General features: G+C 41.5%; 1 protein-coding gene across 1 annotated transcript in view; it reads right to left on the bottom strand.

Moving 5' to 3' along the window:
• PEPD (peptidase D) overlaps nucleotides 1-18,898 on the bottom strand; it is a 146,851-nt gene that overhangs the window by 17,354 nt on the left and 110,599 nt on the right. Inside the window, exon 14 of the mRNA XM_039698194.1 lies at nucleotides 3,579-3,763. Coding sequence (XP_039554128.1) covers nucleotides 3,579-3,763 — 185 coding nt within the window. The remainder of the gene's footprint in view (nucleotides 1-3,578; nucleotides 3,764-18,898) is intronic.

An 18,898-nucleotide genomic window follows, 5' to 3' on the forward strand; every position in this document is an offset into this window, starting at 1 on the left:
ACACTGGTGCCCACACTCCTGTGAAAGCTTCACTTGTGTGCTGCACTGGGAAACACTGGTGCCCACACTCCTGTGAAAGTGTTGTCCTAAAATAAGGCTGCCAAGACACGTTCATGGCTGGCAAAACAAATGACACTCGGTTTTCCCAAGGAATGCCACCGTGCCCAGCAGGAGATGTCGTCGCCAGGGAGCTCCTGGCTGCTCAGCCCTCCTGAAAACCAGCACCTTTGCTTGCATCCTTCAGTGGGAAACACTGGTGCCCACACTCCTGTGAAAGTGTTGTCCTAAAATAAGGCTGCCAAGACACGTTCATGGCTGACAAAACGCATAGTGCTCGGTTTCCCTGAGGAAAGCCGCGGTGCCCAGGGAGCTCCTGCTGCTCAGCCCTCCTGAAAACAGCACCTTCACTTGCACCTTTCGTGGCACTTGGTTTTCCCGAGGAATGCCGCGGTGCCCAGCAGGAGACGTCATCACCAGGGAGCTCCTGGCTGCTCAGCCCTCCTGAAAACAGCACCTTCACTTGCACCTTTCACTGGGAAACACTGTGCTCACACTCCTGTGAACATGCTGTCCTCAAATAAGGTTGCCAAGACACATTCATTGTTGGCCAAAACCGGTTGTTCTCTATCACAGCAAAAAATAGGAAGGGGAAATGTTATATTTTCTAATATCCCAGAGTATACTTTGCAGAAAATCTGCAAGCATTTACAACTTTTGTCAAAGAAGAAGAAAGTGCTTGTTCAATGCTGCATGTGAAGGCAGCTTACTGGAAAAGATGAAAACTTATTATTGCCAATTTTGAAAAAAGAAATCTTTGGCTACCAATGAATAACTAATCTAGGCTAACAATGTCTGGAAATAGTTTTTTTGGAACACACAAAACTTTCTGACGGATAAAAATTAGGAAATTAACGTTTATTGTATTATTTCAAATGTAACTGTTTACACTTGAGGAAAATAATGGAATAATATCCACTTGGAAAGTTTTTATTTTTAAAAAATCGTTTGTAATACTCCCAGAAATTCCCTTGGCCAAAAGCAAAGAAGTTGCTTTTTAACCAGCTAGAAAAAAGGACACGTTACTACGGGCAGGGGCTCAGTGTACAATAAACACCAAAACGGCTTTATAAAAACCTTTGTGACGATCTCACTAGCTGGTAAACATTTAAAATGCACCACAAATCACTCCAGAGTGTACTAGATGTCTTCAAAATGTGCTTTTTCATCAACCAATGAGGCGTGGATAATAAGCCTTCTCCCGTTTGTTACAGACACGTCCCACACTTGCAGGAAAGGTGCTCAGTTGCTCTCAGCTCCCTGAGAGGCTCCTGGAGGGTCCTTCCCACACCCAGCTACCTCATCTCAGTCAAAGGACCTCCTGCTTTGGGTCAGAGAGAAGTGAAGGGTCTACCAGAGGTGAAATTAATGCCACAGAGAGGTTAAAGTTGCTCTTCTGCAAAACCCAGAACTCATAATTTTTCAAACGAAGGTGATGCCATACACCCATCTATGTGCACTTTTATATGCAAATACAGAATATTAGCTATTCATGAGCTTTCATACGTGCTTCATATTCAAGGAATTTGCTATTTAGAATTAGATTTTGAAAGTAAATTAGCCATGCAAGCATTCTTCATGTAAGAATGCAGTTGCATGCCAACACAAACAAATAATTTCAGTATTTGCAGACATAAAATTCTGCGTAGAGCTCTGGAATTTTTACACACAGTAAACACAAAACTGGAGAGCCTAACTCAGTTGACAATACAGTCCCTGTATCCATTTTTATCTGTAACAGGCTGCTCTTTCAAAACTGTGGAGAGATCAGTTTGCTTTCAAAAAATGACCTTTAAATTATATAAAATACCATATATAACAATTATAAATTCAATCATATGAAAACAAAAACTATTGTCAAAAAAAGATTCTATAGCTTGTATGCCACACCACTGAAATCTGCTGAGAGATGGAAGGTGTACAGGGTGCATTGCTTCAGACTTACACAAAATCAGTCCTAGAAATCTCCCTTGACAGTAAGGTACTTGCTCTAACCTCAAAGAATACAGTTGTTAGGCAAAATCAAGAAGGGTACTTTGCACTCTCAGAATTCTACTTACTTGTTCCTAAAATTTAGTTATCTCTTCACCCTACCTAGTCTTGAACACATGCTCCTGTTTTATAAGTCCACCACATTCAGAGAGGTTATTCACAAGACAAGTGAAAACAATCTAAGCAGAGGCATGCAACAGCAGGGTCCTGCATTTTGAAGTTTATGAGCTCTCCAAGTAAGCACAGTCCCTGTGCTTTGCTGGGTGTCTCCATTTGTGCACAGACAGAAGGCACTTGGGAGGAATACAGGGACAAGCATCCATCCTTTCTGTATCAGCTAGTGCAGAAAGCTTAAAATCAGAATAGCACTGCTTTTCATCTTTGTTTCCTTTTTATTACATGTAAGTTTATTAGCTGATGCTACTACATCATTATCACAATATTTTATCTCAACTATAATTACACTGTGAATGTAAGAAGGACCCTCAAATATTATATACTGTTTCTCCCCTGCCTGCAAAACTGAACCAGCAATAGCAGCTGTTATGTAGCCTGGTCACCCAACATGAACAAGCACCAAAATATGCTTAAACTTTACCTATGAAGTTCCTTGTTTCTTTTGCAGATTTTTGCAAAAGAACAGCCTACATATGAGAGGAGAAAAATTATCCATTTTTGTACTGTATTACTTAAAATCCTTAAATAGTTAGCCTCAAATAACCACAACCTAAAACAAACACAATCCTTGTGAAATTGTTCCAAAGCTGCTACAAACTTCCTTTATTCAAACATTAAGTACAATTTGCCTTAAAGATTTTATTCTTTTAGTTATCATTGCAGACCTACTGCTGTTCATTGCTTACAGAATTTTACCTGTTCTGCTTTCAGACCACAGTCATGAATCACCAAATTAATTCAAGGAAAAAGACAATCCTGTGCTTTCTGCAGAATCTCAGAATACAAGAGGTTATGCTTTCACATGTGCAAAGACTGGAAGACTTGATGGACTTTTTTCTTTCTGCTTTTTCTTGCTACATCCTCACTGTGCCCATGCTGACCCTGGACATCAAAGCTCAAGACAGGGCTGTGAGCCAGCTTGTTTCCAGATGGCACAGCCACTGGGATTTACTGCCCAGGTTCAGCAGGGGGCTCCTGCAATGGAGCAGGTGAATCTTGCCAGTACAGGACTCAGGTAGACTGAGATGCTCTGCCACAGCACAGGGTACTTGGGTGCTGCCTGTCACAGCAGGGACTCACAGGGAACAACACAGTGTATGTAAAAATTGAAAGAAATTGAAACATGCCCAAAGAGCACCATCAGTTGATTTCTTCCCATAAACAACTTAAGTTTCAATGAACTAATAGATTTCCTTAGAGTAGACTGCATAAAGTACCACATCTAAAGAAAAAGAGCACATCTGCTCCACCTCTGAGAAGATGCAGTCGGGTAACCACACACAAAGTAGAGCAATGCTGATGGAAGCCAGGGGGTTAATCTGCAGGGGAGCTGAGAATGGGCTAACACTAACCTCTGGGTAGCCTCCAACATCATGCACATCGATTCCAAGTAGATGTCCAAGTCCGTGTGGCATAAATATTGCACCCAGATGAACCTTCACCATGTCATCCACATTGCCTTGCAGAATGCCAATTCTGGTCAGCTCCTCCAGATGGACTCTGTCAGCCAGACGGTGCAGATCAGGCCAGGCGACCCCTTGGAGAGCAGAAACAGGCAGCTCAGTTAACTATTGCTACAAGCCTCTAACAACAGCTTTCAAAAAACAGATGTAACACATGTGCCCTTTGTTTATATAAAAAACAAAGGTGGGAAGAGCAACTGCGTTTTCACAAAAACACTTTAAACAAGACAAAACTATTTTAAGGTGTCTGTGGAGTACAGAAAACTACAAACCAGAGAAACAGCAGCACCTTCTAATCCAGAGCCACACGAAAAGATGTTAATACAGTGTATCTAACATGTCCACACAGATGGAAATGCATCCACGAGTCTCCTATAAGAATGCCAACTGTAGATCGCAGTTTTTTAAAAGGCAGAGCACAGAACATTACTATCCTTTCATTTTCAAGAATGGTCATACCCATTTAGAACATCTGACATGGACAGTGCTTTTCTACGTACATTGAAGATTTAAAGCCCACATCTTTCTGGCAAAGACACTCTCCAGAAATTAATGATTCCCTTGTGTTAATGGGCTGTGTAAAACACAACTCCTCTAATACATGTACTGAAACAGCATTACAAAATACTGTTGTTTGACTAGAGACAGAGTGCCAGGATACATTAGGTTGCTATTATTTTGGTATAGGATACAATTTTGTTTGACAAACTGCTGGGGAGAGGAGGGAGGAAGAAAGCAGCTCTTTTGTTAGTAACAAAGTACTGTCCTAATTAGTTCACCATGGCATTGAGTCATCATCAACAGAGCAGCAGTTGCAGAGTCAAGACAACTAGGGCTAAGGTACAGTTGAAGAATATTTTCCTTGTTCAATTTTGGCATGATTAAACAAATAAGAACTGAGCAATTTTTAAGGCCAAACTCCCACCAAGTTCCGTTTGCTTTAATCCAGTTAAGCATGCAGCTCTAGGGTCTTGTGAAGATAAATGTAATCTCTAAATTATATTATCACTTTTTGCTGGAAGTACTGAGGCTTCAAAGACGGAAATAAAATCATCCTATGGGAGTGCTTGGAGAAAGCACTCAGCTGTCTTTTGTGGCTCTGATATAAAGATCAGAATCAAAAGAGCAGCAAGTGGCTGCTCAGTCCTGTGCATCCTCTCACAAACCCAAGCACCTTTATGCTGCCATGACTGCAAACAGCTGGGGGTGCCACCAGTGAGCAGGCAGCCCCATCAGAGCACCAGGGACCCAGTGCTGCTCACAGCCTGCTGCCTGCCAGGCAAGGCCACAGGGCACAGCACAGCCCAGACAAACCTGGGCTGCTACCTCCTCACAAAAGCCAGCAGTGCCCAAGGAGTGATGCTCACCCACAAAGTGTGTGCAGTCTTCCTGCTCAAAATGTGGCATTTTTATGGTTTCCCTACTTTAAAAACAAATTCAGCTTTTTCATTCTATATAAACCAATACAACTATAAGCAGCTGTTCTTTGACAACTGTTCAACATAGTCCATAAATATTTATCTTTCTGAATATTGACTGAATTGCAATTTTCACTTCTCTAGATTCACCTGTGTTTCACAGCTCTCTCACATTAGGCTCTACTCTATTGAATGATAAATTGAAATCACTACAATCCCTCACACCAATATTACCCATATCACACTAAAAGTATTACTGAATCACAGTTGTTTTCCTGTTTATTTTATAGCTGTGGGAATACAGAATTTCTGTGTCTAAATCGAGGTTCAGCTTTTGCAGTTTGTAGCTAATTCCAACTGCTCTAAAAGCCTTCAATCTTCTTTCTGAGGACACTAGATGTTCTTTCAAGATCTCTCCCATGATTTCTTAGCTGAGTATTACCACAAGTCACCTATTTTCACCACCATAACTGCACAGCCACACGTAACAACATCTGACCCTGGTCAACTGTGTGAAGCCTCACCCTGTCTTGTTAAAAATGAAGGTCAGAACTCCATGGCTGGAAGACAAAACACAGCCATACCCTGGGTGCTCTGGAGCAAGCTGAGCTGTCTGACAGAAGTGGAGCTGAGGTTTGCAGCTCAGCTTCCCTCTGCAGCTCTGCTGCCACTGTTGGTCTCAATCCAAACCCACAGACTCCACTCAAAGTGACACACTCACCTTTATCAAACTCAGGAAGAGATACAAAAGGAGATACAAATATCAAACTGATCAGAAATAAAACCACCAAAAGCACATACTCACTTGTCTGCAGAAGTTTAACAGAGCAAATTAATGACACTATTGCCCTAACTGAAAAGACTGCCATGCTTGTAAATCCTGAGAACTTCCAGGCACTGAGCTTTGTCCCTACCTTTTTCTTTCATTGACTGAAAGTGCAAATACTTCTTCTTTCCTTCTGCCTTCTTAACTCCCCATCTGTTTTGGTTTTTATTCATCTTATCTGCTCCACTAGAGACTGAGGACAACAAAAAGCTCTATTTCCAGGCACTGAGCAAATCCATTCTTCTTCCCTCATCCCTACCTTTTTCTCTCATTGACTCAAAGTGCAAATACTTCTCCTCTCCTTCTGCCTTCTTAATTCCCCATCTGTTTTGGTTTTTATTCATCTTATCTGCTCCACTAGAGACTGAGGACAACAAAAAGCTCTACTGTGAAATAAATAATGAGGCTGGATGGAAAATCTGCAGCTTTGGGCTCTCTCTTGGAGCTAGGGTGGTGCTTCAGACAGAGCCCAGCACTCTTTTACCATCCAGCCAGGGCCATGAGCTTTGCTAGAGATAGGAAACATGTCAGCTCCAGCTGTCTCCCCCATGCTGCTAGAGCTGCAGACAGCACTGGGGCAGCTCTGGGCAGAGGGAATTAAACTTCTGCTGGAGGCACCCTGCTAAATAATACAAATAAATAGGTATTCAAATAGTCTTAATTAAAAAGAAAGGGTTTATAGATAGATTGCACTTTCTATTCTATTGTCTGGCTTCATGCTTTTTTCTATTATGGCTGTGGGGTGGTGGCCACCCCCTCCAAGACACTTAACCTACAAGCCCTGGATAGAACTCTCATATGCAGACTATTATTTGAGTGCTAAGACAAAATAGCAAGATATTTTGAGCTGATTAGAGACAGTGAAATAAGTGATTTTTTGGTCTTCACTTAAAAAATGGTGATATCCTTGTCTTGTTTGATATGAGAGGATTCCCATCATGCCAGGAATAAACTTTAATAATAAGGTTCAAACAGATTTCTACCCATTTCTTAAACATGTAATTTGACAAAGAAAGAGGGTCTAAATGCAAATCCTCAAACATTTCCTACTGCCTTTGTAATATTAAAAACATTAATTTTGTGAAGAGAAAGAACTATTTAACAGTCCTAAGGCAACTACTTAAAAGTGTAGAAAAAATCCACTGAAAAAATGAACAACCATAACTCGAGGAAGATGTTTCTCCATTTTATACAAAAGTATATTCATATGTTGTATACATTTATTGTACAGTAAACAGAAATACATGATGCTTTAAAGTTATTTTAAAACTAAAATGGTATTAGTTTTGTCTGGCAATTGAAATCTTTATAATTCAATGGCCTGTGCAAGCCCAGCTGTCTCTGGGACTGACTGGCATGCCTGCACTTCAGAGAGTAGGAGTCCTTAAAGTCTGCTAATCTAATTTTCATTTGTAGATACTGAACTTCAATAATTGCAAAAAGCAGAGAAAGGAGGAAAAATTAAATATCAGAGGTGATAGCTTCATCAACCAGACAACTTGATAAGAAGCCATGAGCAGAACTTTTTGGTGTTCTGATATGATGAGCAACTCAACAATCTGGAAATGCCCCAAGGACCTTTGGTGAGAATAGAGAGTCCCTGTGTCCAAGCCCAGAGGTGCCTCATGCTGCTTTGTGCACACATCCGTGTGGATGGCTTTAGCATGTTAAAATAAACAGTAACACAGGAGAGTCTGCAGGCAGCCAGGGAACAACCTGCCCTGCAGACTGCAGACCTGCAGGTGTGAACAACACTGGCTGGACAGTGCTGAATGAACATTTGTACAAAGAATCCCTGGCTTGTGGAGGTGCCTCAACTTTTGGATTATTGGGGGTCCAGCAGAGACCTGTGCCCTGCTGCAAGCAGACAGAAGTCAAACACCATATTAGCATTCTTGTAGGGAGAAAAAGCAGCTAAAAACCAACCAAACCCCACAGCAAAAACTTCCACACAAGTGCCTCTGCCACTGGGTGTGAGAGTTCCCTCAGTCTGACTGCTCTGCAGCGTGGGCCAGCACTGAGCTCCCACCACCAGTCACTCAGCAGGGTGTTTAACTCATGTATTATTCAGGACAACTATTTTCAAGCTTTGGTGAAGTTTATCATAGTTGCAGACTTGCTTTTTGTGTAAGAACTTTTATGATAGTTGCAGACGTGCTTTTTGTGTAGAAAGGTTGGTTCTGTTATTATCTTTAAGACAATTTATAAACCAATTATAGTCCAGTGACAGATGAGGTTTAAAAAGTCAGATTGGAGGGTCCTTGGACTTTGACAACTTGTACCAAAATGAGTCTGCACTCAGGAAAAATCTGCTGATGAGGTGTCTGCTCCCTTCCTAATTCTCTGCCAGATGAGCCACTGGGTAAAACAGGTCAGTGAACCAGGGCCTGGCTCCCCAGGGAAGCTCAGCTCCCAGGCTCATTAGGCTGGGATTTGTTACCTGCCACGAGCACATCTCAGGAGAGGGGTCAGGTCAAACCCACCTCTTACAGCAACCAGAGCACTTGAGAATCCTGCACACACAGAGTGAATGAACTACACAGCAGCAACCAGACACTGGGGATGTCCAGTAATGAAATAAAACATTAATTAACAAAAAACTAGGGAGGTTATTCGTTTTCAGATACAATGCAAACAGTACAGTAGAGGTTTGCAGATGCTTGAGGTGGCACTTAAAAATGGCAAAATCAGTGCACTGTTTGCCTAAAGTCTTTTTTTAAAGGTATCTCCATAAAGCTAAATGTTTTCTGATACTCTTAGATATTACTGTGAAAGAAAGGAAAAAGATAAAATTAATATTACTTTACTTCCTTGAAAATATTCCCTCTCTAATATCTGTTTACCAAACCCCACAAAATTTCAGATGAAACCCCAGGTTCAAGGACTCTGGAGCATCACATAAGGATCTCTGCAATAATGTGTGACCTCTTTGCTCACACCAATGGAGGGGATTTTTGTGCTCTCTTTGCCACCCCCAAAAGAAAGAAAAGCTTCTAGTGAAACCAGAAATCAAAAGCATTCCTATCTTTTGATGAATACACCATAAATTTTTAAACAGTAGAATTAAAAAGATGAGTTGCTATAACACATCACACTATAAACTGTTCCTCAGCTGCTGTTAACTTTCTGGTATTTTTATCCCAGTGATTATTATCTGAAGTTTTATTAGAAGCCATTTGAGAACATAAAGTAGAACCAGCATACAAAAATAATTTAGAATTACTGTGTGGTATTCAGCCACTTTGGTCAGAAAGTACTCTGAAAAGGCCTAACAGGATTTTTTTGGCCACTACTTAGGGTACTTTGTGGTTGTAATGTGACAATGATTAAACCACAAATGATTTAACAGGTTTTTTTCTTGTTGTTGTTGGGTGGGGGTTTTTTGCCAACACAGATGTCACAATCTTACTAAAAAAAAACTAGTATGGCAAGGTTCTAGTAACTTCTCCCCAAATTGTGCTAAGGTTAAGTTACATTTAATTTCCAAGTGTCCACAGACAAGGGCAAAAGGCCCAATGTCCCCTGGCAGTGCCACTGAAATGCAGACAGAACACACAATCCCAGTCCAGCCAGCAACCCATTGGAACAGATTAAAATCTGCCAACTGGCAGAGACCATATCAGACATAAAACAATAGGTCTTTAGAATTCAATCAGACCCAGTTTAAAAAACAAACCAAAACGTAATTTAAATACTAAAAACCAATTATCTTTTCCCTCTTCACTTGGGTGCTAGAGAACCAATTGTCATATTTGTGATTTTCATGCTTTCTTTGTGGCCCACTACATGAAACACTCAGCAGTTGCTCTGGTTTTGAACTTGTCTTGCAGCACCAGGTGAGGCCAAGGGGCAAACCCCCAAAAGCTGGGCTCTGACACTGCCAACGTTGGGCACCAGTGAAGCTGCTGAAAGCTTCACAGACTGTGCACGACCCCATGGCTCGTGGGGAGAGCATTGGTGGCTCATGGATGCCAAATCCAGGGATGCCACTTTGGACTGCACTTTTCAGCTGTGGCATGGCTGCAGCTGGCTGCCATATGAGCAGAGGAATCTGTTAAGTTTCCCAGCCAAAAGGGAACCAGACAGAATTTGCTGCTGTGTCACACCTGCAAATACCCAGTTCTGACTGCAGGGATTACCAGCCCTGCCCCTGCCCTGTGCCTGGAGCCCCAGTGCCACAGCTCCACACCAGGGTGGCATTTCTGGGCAATAGTCACCCCTTTATTCCCCAGAAAGATGCACCTGCCTACAGGGATGGGAGGGAAATAGAGATTGATCCTCTTCACCTCTGAAATGTGGACTTTTTCAAAAGGCTGAAGAGCACTGTGCTATTCAGCTGTACTGTGACACCTTTTGCATCAGTGGGATGGAGGCTTTCAGCAGTAAGTCCATCCTCCCAATTATAAACCCTGCACTAGGTGAGCTGTCACTCATCAGAAGCAACATGAGGATAACATTCTGCCAAGCAGAAACATTAAGAAAAGCAATATGAAGAAGAAAATAAGAAAAACATAAATAAGAAAAACAATTTATAAGCCATGGCAATAAAACCATATGTGAACTAAAACAGGAAATGTGTTTAAAGATGACTGGTTTGTCTTTGTGCTCAGTGCCTAGCCTTTGGTAGCAGTGTTTATACTAACCTAATACAGATTTTGAAGACAAAGAAAGAGAGGCTGATAATGCAGACAAAAGGATATGGATAGATGAAGGTGTGGAGCAAGAAGAGGGATTTTTTTCCATGTCTGGATGCAGCACTGGGATTGAGCAGGGCTGGCAGACACTATTCTACAGCATGTTCATCCAAAGGAGGTGTATGTCGAAGAGGAAAAAAGGAAAAGGATTGACAGAATGAAGGAAGTGTTGGAGGGAGTGATTGCAGTGTGGAAACTTATCAATCTCTGAAGCTCAGAAAAGACCCTGTTTAGATAAGATTCAGGGCAAACAGCATAATTTATGTCTGGCAGGTTTGCACTCTGACAGCTACAGCTGATGCAGTGTCAAGATTGAAGGACTTGTGAACTTTGCACTTCAACCAACTCAAATTACAACAAATATCAAGCACAATTCCTGAACACCGAGCTGTGAGAAAATCAGTGCAGGTACTAAAAATCAGACAAGGTACAGGCAGCTCATTCCCCAAAAGCCACAATTAAAATCAGAATTGTACAGTGTTACAATATACAACATGTTACAACTAGGAAAAAAGGATTAAAAAAAAAAAAAGGTCTTAAACCAAACCCCATTCAGTATAGAAAGGCAAAAAAACTGCAGCTAATTTAGATAAAGATATCTAAATGTATTTGCTTGTGCAAGCCACACCTTTGAAGACTCCCTGAAAGCAGTGACAAAATGCACACATTAAGCTGAGCTGGAAAGCTGAGCCATGGCAGCTCCTGCAGACTCTGCTCAGGTACCTTGAGGTGAGAGGGGTTTCAGGGCAGAAAGGCCCAACACTTTCAAGTGCCTGTTTTTGTACCCCTGGGGGAACTCAGCTTTATTTCAGGGCCCTGAATGCTGCAGTGGTCAGTGTCCCCCAGGCAGGATGAGCAGCGTTAGGTTACAATGAGAACTCCAGTAATCAAACACACCATTTTTAATTAATGTCTTGAAAGAATAAAGATTTTCAATTTGACTGACAGTGTTGTCTATGCATCCTTTAGTGCCTTCTGCTTTTATTTCCTAAATAGCAGCAATGCCTCAACCATTTACCCTGACAAAACCAGAACTGACACACCACAGAAAGCTCTGCTACCTCTGCTGGGTCCATCTCAGAGAGGCAGTATTCAACTTTTGTTATCAATTGATGAACATTAATGCCAGCAAAAAAGTATGGTCCACTCCATTCAACAGAGAGGAGAGAGCAGATTACAAACAGCTTTTAAAAACATACATTGACAAGATTTACTTTCCAATCTGTCTTTCAACACAGTAACACACTCTGAACTGCAAGGAGGGAAAAATAATACTGTGGTGCCATTCAGCAAGATTTGTGAATATCAAATATTGGTTGCAACATGCCCTAAAAGCATTTGCTCTTCAGAGGAACTGGAATAAAATCTTCAACTTCTGTCATTAATTTTTTATTTCTGAGAAGAATTGTTTTGCTGCAGATATTACAGCAGATTAATAATGATCAGCAGTGCTTTGACTAAAATATGACAATCTGAATGGGAATAATTCATATGGACATCTTGAAATTATACAAACTGTAAAACAGATTGTGCTCTCATACCCTTTCCTGTTGTGCTATTGTCAAAAATTCCAGTTTACAGTCCAGTTTCTTTTTAAAATATCACCCAAATCAGCTACTGTTTTTATACAGCACAACAGAGAAGCATGACCACATGGTGTTCCACTAAGCACAACTCTGGACTACACATAATAAAAAATACTTCCATGCAAAAAATACCCACTGCATGCGAATAAGAACCTTCTGCCTGGGAGGATAAATATTAGTAACAGCTACAGTTATTTTCTTTAGGTATAATAGATTTCAATCCTACTTGGATACAGTGACAATTACTCTTAAGCAGTATTAGAAACCAAAAATCAATCTGAATTGTAAAGAAGCTATAGAACTGTTGAGGACAAAGAAAAGCAGCAACCTGTGAAGCTGCAAATTTTGAATTTGCATATGTTGCCAAGTACAACTCTGCTCAACTTAATAACAGAAACACCTGCTGGTAATATGATCTGCTATGCCAAATATATACCCTAGCTATTAGTTTTCATTAAACTGTTTTTATTAAACAGTTCTTTAATTGAGTTATTTTAATCTTTGCTCCTGGTACTATTCTACCTGAGCTGGATTCTCCACTCCTCTTTCTTTGTTAGAGGCATTTTACTAGAAAATAGAACAGGGAATCGTACTGCTGGTTTGAATTCAAATCACAGCATTTTTTGTTGTTTAAATAGGTTATTTATGAAACTGGTAGTGGTTCACTAAACTTACTTCTTGACAGCCTCACTGAAAGAACTGTGCCTCAGCATTTAGGTACCAAAGGAGGACACACCATCCAAAATCTACATCCTGCTGTGCTAAAGAACAGACCCCTCACCCTGTAAAGTCCCTGGGCTTACCCCTCCACCCCCATCAGCCTTACCACTTCAATCCTTTAGCATCAGGCAAACAGGGAGGAGGAAAATCACTAGAAAATAAAGTGGCCTCTTTGTTTTGTCCTTCTAATTCACAACATTCCTTGGAAGGCTGCACATGGGAAAACTAGCTAAGACAAACCCTCCATTGCAAAGCAGTTAGGAAGTTACAACAATAAAAAATCCTGAAGAAATCAGGAGAAATGCACAAGAAGTGGTCAGAGTTTCACAGAGCAGCTCAACTCACGCAGTTACAGCTGCCCACAGGACAAAGACCACATGGACTTAACTTGGTTCTGCATCCTGCACCTACAAACACACATCCCCTTGCAGCAAGGGGACACCAGGAGTGGCTGACACTCAAACTGCAGGTGGGACACAGCAGTCACCCACAGGAACACACTGAGCCTGCCTTCCACCTGCCTCTGGAGGTGGCTCGTGGTAGACCTGTGATGCTCCATCCCAGAGAACTCCCAAGGACTCTTTCTCCTGGTCTTCAAAGGAGGTCCTCAGTCTCAGACCCACAGAAGGGCCCCTCTGAATCAGTCTGGTTCTCAAATTGCTCATTTTGAAATTGTCTGAACACGACAAAGAAATGACAGAGTGGGAGGGTAGCTCCTAACATTAGAGAAACACCTTCAAACATCCCTTGCAACTGCAAAATGCAAGACTTGACCCAGTGAGGCACCTGGAGCAAAGACAGAGGAGGGACCAGCAGCTACAGAGAACTCTCTGAACTCTGAGCCAGACACTGCTGGCCTGTGCTCACTGGCTGCTCCAGCCTGCTCCCCTTGGTCTCTCCATCTCAAAACACCTTTTGGTCCTTTAGAGTCTTTTGGGAACTACTTTGCATTTATTTAGCATCTACAGCAAAAGGGTACCCATTTCTTGTAGGCTCTGAGGATCAGCTGGTATCTACATGATTAATAAAAGGATCTTTTATTTGATTGGCATGTAGGTCTATTTCTTTGCCTGAAATGTTTTTGACTGTACTTGACTGCACATTCTTGGTCAAAGATGGCAATCCTGGCATCAATGAAATCTGCAAAGTCTGATCTCTGATCCTGGAAAACAGGATTTAAGAACTTTAAGAACCCAAGTCCTTAAGTGAAACTGGGTTTCTGGGAGAGCCATGCACAAGGAACCTTCCACTCCAAGTGTACTTGACTGCACGTCTTGGTTAAGGATGGCAATCCTGGCATCAGTGAAATCTGCAAAGTCTGATCTTTGATCCTGGAAAACAGGATTTAAGAACTTTAAGAACCCAAGTCCTTAAGTGAAACTGGGTTTCTGGGAGAGCCATGCACAAGGAACCTTCCAGCCCTAACATGGAGAAACCTCCATCTTGTATAATCAGAGATATTAGTCCTGCAGCAGAGATTGTCTTCAAGACCTTCCTCAAATGCATTTATTGGAAAAGCAAAGCCTGAAAGCCAGAGGCAATACTCACTGCCTTGGATAGTAAAATGCAGAAATTGGGGATATGCATGTAAGATGAGCTCCAAGTTGAAAAACGCAGAGATAGAAATTCTATAGGGAAACCCTGTGGTAATGTCAGTATCCCAAGGAGGAATTCACGCTGCACATAAACTGATGTGATGAACAACAACTTCTGTGCATATTTGGAACTAATTTTTATTTTTCATTTTATTGAAACAAACAAACATCAATCAGCAAATATTCCCAGCTGCATAGCTAATGTCTGAATGCAATTTTGATTCAATGGGGACTCTGTATACACAAGCTTTTCAAATCATAAAAATGTAGAGATAGGGACTTGAGTGGCTGCCAACCTCGCCTTACTCAACTGTTCCTTGGGAGCAGTTTGCTAGACAAGGAGATCTTTTTTGAAACTGGAATTTAGGACAATGGACCTTACAGAGCGAGGTATTCTAATTCCTTCTTCCTTGCACCTCAAATGTTAATGTATTTAACTTTAAAGGTTAAAAAAAATATTTTTTTTCATAGATTTTGCAGTAGTACCAGGCATGCTAAGCACAAACAGCTCCCTTCCTTCCCCTTCTCCTGTGATTTTCCATTAGTGTACAGAAAAGACAGAGAGTAATGCTTGGAGGTCCCAGGATGCAATTGCAAAAGGATGAAGATGGAAAGTATGTGATTGCTCCAATATTTAGCTCATTAATCTTAAAGACTCTGTTTATGCTCTAGTGCATTAATGCAAAATAGTTCTAATTGCAAAGCTGAGAGATAGGCATAATTCCTTTTTAGTTCTTCTCAACACAGTAGCAACTTATTATATTTCAGAAACTTCCATGTTTCTATAAACAGTACACAGAAACTTTCTATATGTAGCAACCATACTGTCCTCATCAACTAGGAATTAATTTATAGAACTGAAATTATTAATATTCTCTAAATGCTTAAGATAATAACCCGACCAACAAATAGCAGAAATCACGTGAGAGGCTGCCCATGGTATAAACACACAGTCATTTGCTGAAGAGTAAAAGAGAAGCCACTCTACAGAAACCTCCCCAAGCCCACTGGCCTCTGTCACTGGCAGTAACACAGTGGTGCAGGAACAGGGTGGTGCCCAGGCTGGGATGGGCACACCTCACAGGGATCCACACTGCCCTGCCTGCGGGCTGGCAGCACCGCCTGCCCTGGCACAGCCACAGCTGAGAACACGGGCACTGCTCCTCAGCAGCTCCCTGGCCTCTAGCACTGGCATTCCCACGGGCATGTTTCATGTTTCCAACACTGCATGCAGTGACTCAGGTTAGGAGGGATACCAGGGGGGTACCAAGCCCTGGCTCAGTCTGGGGTTAACTTGAAAGTTAGATCATGTTCCTTCAACAAATTGTTTTCTTGAGGTTTCAGCAAAACAAATTATTTCACACTTTTTTTTCCCCCCAAACAGATTGATATTAATTCCAAAGAACAAACAATTGTGGTCTCCCAGGGGTAACTAGTGATAAATGATGGATGACAAAGCTAACACATTCACATTGGATCTAACTTATGCAACTAGAATAAAGAATGGAGCGAGACAAATTTGGGAGCCATTCACATGTCCCTTTCTAATCCTTCAGGTCTCTCCACTATTAACAGACATGTCCAACTTGCTCCCAAAAGAGTCTAATAGATTCCTGCAGTTCAGGCTTCCAGCTGCTGCCATGAGAGGTGTCCACTGGAGGTGCTCCAGCCATCAGAGCTGAGACCTCACACCCTGCCCTTCACCACTGCCCTCAGCAGCTCGTGCCTACTGAGGGTGTGCTACACAATACTATTTTTCCACCAGAGTTAGCTTTTTTAAGCCTGGGCAATTATGGGGGTGGGGGAGAGCTACACTAAAAGCAGTAATTTTATGGTTATAGCATCAAGGACTCCAGAGTTGAGCAATATCCAGTGACAGTGTCTGTGTGAGCTTTGCTTGGCCCCTTGGTGCTGACGTGTTACGGGTCAGCCCTTCAGTTACATGGACATCTACTCCTTTACACAGGATTTCAATAACACCTAGGCCTTTCTGATGATGCTGCCTATTCCAGTCCTGCAGCAAAATCTTTAAAAATGTAAAAATAAAAAAAAATTAATGACACTTGCCAGAGGAAGAGACCTGGGGCTATGTTTTGCAATGAAGGCAGCTGGCTAAAGGACAGAAGAGCTCATGCAAGAAAAACTGCTACATCCATTCATGTGTTACTAGAGTCATGGAGGAGAGCCTCAGAAGTACCAGTGGAAAAGCTTCCACCAGACCAAGCAGAGCTTCCCACCAACCACAAGATGCCAATCCACAGGAAGCTCCAAGCTAATTTACTTTTAGGACTACCCAGTTTCCAGAAGACTCCAACCACCAAGGCAAGCACAGCTCCTGATAAACCACTGAAGATTTCTGTTCATTATATAACTCCTCTTCCATCTGTTATAAAAGCTGAAAATAAGCAAGATAAAACCCAAGAGACTTCACAAGCAGGCAAGCATGGCAAACATACCTAAAAGTTGCCTCTGGTAATCAGCAACCTTTCTTGCACCAGACTCAGGTTCCCAGCAGGATGCTAAGCAACTTGCTTCAAACACAGGGGTTTTAAAAAATATATTTTACATTTTTTCCTTAATAATTTTCTTTCATTTTACCAGAGTTTGGTTTGACAATCTGGAGTGCAATTTGCAGAAAGGCTGGGCACTCAGCAGCTGTAACAGAGGTCAAAACAGCTGGGGTTTGAGCAAGAGCAATGTTCAACGCTCTTAAAAATGATCTTGAGTCTGAAGAATTTCCATCTTGGAATCCCAAATGAGTCAATAGCTTTTACATTAACTTCTTTAGCCTGCTGGCTCCTGCCTGCAGAAGGGGGACTGCTGCACACTTGCACATCATTAAGATGCAGTGCAAGCAAACTTCCTTGCCTGCCCAGCACCTGGGTACTGTTATAAGGAGCACTCTGAGAAAAACTGGTGAGGACGTTGATAATTTTGGATTCAGAGCAGGTTTTGAACAGTAGGCAATAAACAGCTCCAGGCCATGCACAGAACAAAAGGTTAAACTAAATTACTGAATAGCTGCTCATTAGCTCAGCTCTTACTGCTATATGCATTGTGTGAAGACAGCAGAGTGAGAAACAATGAATGTATCTACAGGAACATTTAATTCCAATCATCCTTGGAGGTGAAATCTCTTGGTTGTCCCCACTTACTGTGTTTTTGTGTACACAGTGGAATTTTGAAGTGAATGAATTTAATTCATTTCAGATGAAAGTGAACTGGGAGATGTGCTCCAGGACTGCATTTAATGTGCCTCAACCTCTGGCAAATTCAATGAGATTAAAAAAGAATGCAGAAATGAGACAAATTAGGACAATAACTTCTGGAATACTCTGAGACACGATGCTTTACAATTTCACTTTTTTTAAACTATTCTTTCTATGTAGCATATATCTGTAAAGCAAATTGTTTCTCAAATCACTGTTCTGAGACAGAAATAGACAATGCCTCAGCCAATGAAGGAAATGAAAGTGTCAATATTCTGCACATCTGCCCCTGTATTTTAGTTCTGTGGAAGAGGAAATTTAATGCAGATGGACTTGACACAATTAAGAATATCCCCTAAGTAGAAATGCAACATTCCTCTCTCACATCTTGGATCATAGGCCTGACTTTGTAGGAAAGACAATTAGCCCACTGCCACACAAGTGCCCTTTTCTGACTTTCTCTTCAGTGACAAGCATCACTGTCTTCGTCAGTGCTCCATGCTCAGTGGTTTCAAAACTGCTGATTATGCAAAACTGAGTAAGTCTTCCTCCCCTTTTATTTTAAACAGATTTTGTTTGTGGCAGAAGTTGTGACAACTGCACTGAACTTGGGCTGTAATACCACAGAGAGTGTTTCCTGACTTTCAGAATATATTATTTGCCTTGCAGAAGGAATTCTGTTCTTGGAGCTGTAAGGTAAAGAGACCCATATATATGATTAGAACTGTTTGTACATTTGGACCATACACAGAATGTAGCAGATGAATACTTCTCTATAATGAAATACATTTTGGAGTATTTTAAAAATTATAACAACTGTTTGTATATAGAAATATACACAGAATGTATTAGGAGGTCTATTATCCCTCAGAAAGTATGTGCACTCAAAAGTTAATTAGGTTCACATGAGAGCCAAACTGTAAAAAGAAATGAAAGTCTCTGAATTAAACACACTTATACAGAATGTTTAAGTTTGCTAGCAAGCTGTGTCCTTCCCTAAACACAGTTATGTAACCCAGTGTTTGGTCAGTGACTGTCCCTAAAGTACTCCCTCCCCATCTTGCAGTCAGAAAGACCCCAGGAATCATTAACACCCTAGATGTGCCCTGTGACCCCCTGCCACGAGGCACAATTAGGGAGATAAACAGCATTTCCTCCAGC

Source organism: Passer montanus, unplaced genomic scaffold (assembly GCF_014805655.1).
Source record: "Passer montanus isolate IOZ18808 unplaced genomic scaffold, ASM1480565v1 scaffold121, whole genome shotgun sequence".
NCBI classification, from domain to species: Eukaryota; Metazoa; Chordata; class Aves; order Passeriformes; family Passeridae; genus Passer; species Passer montanus.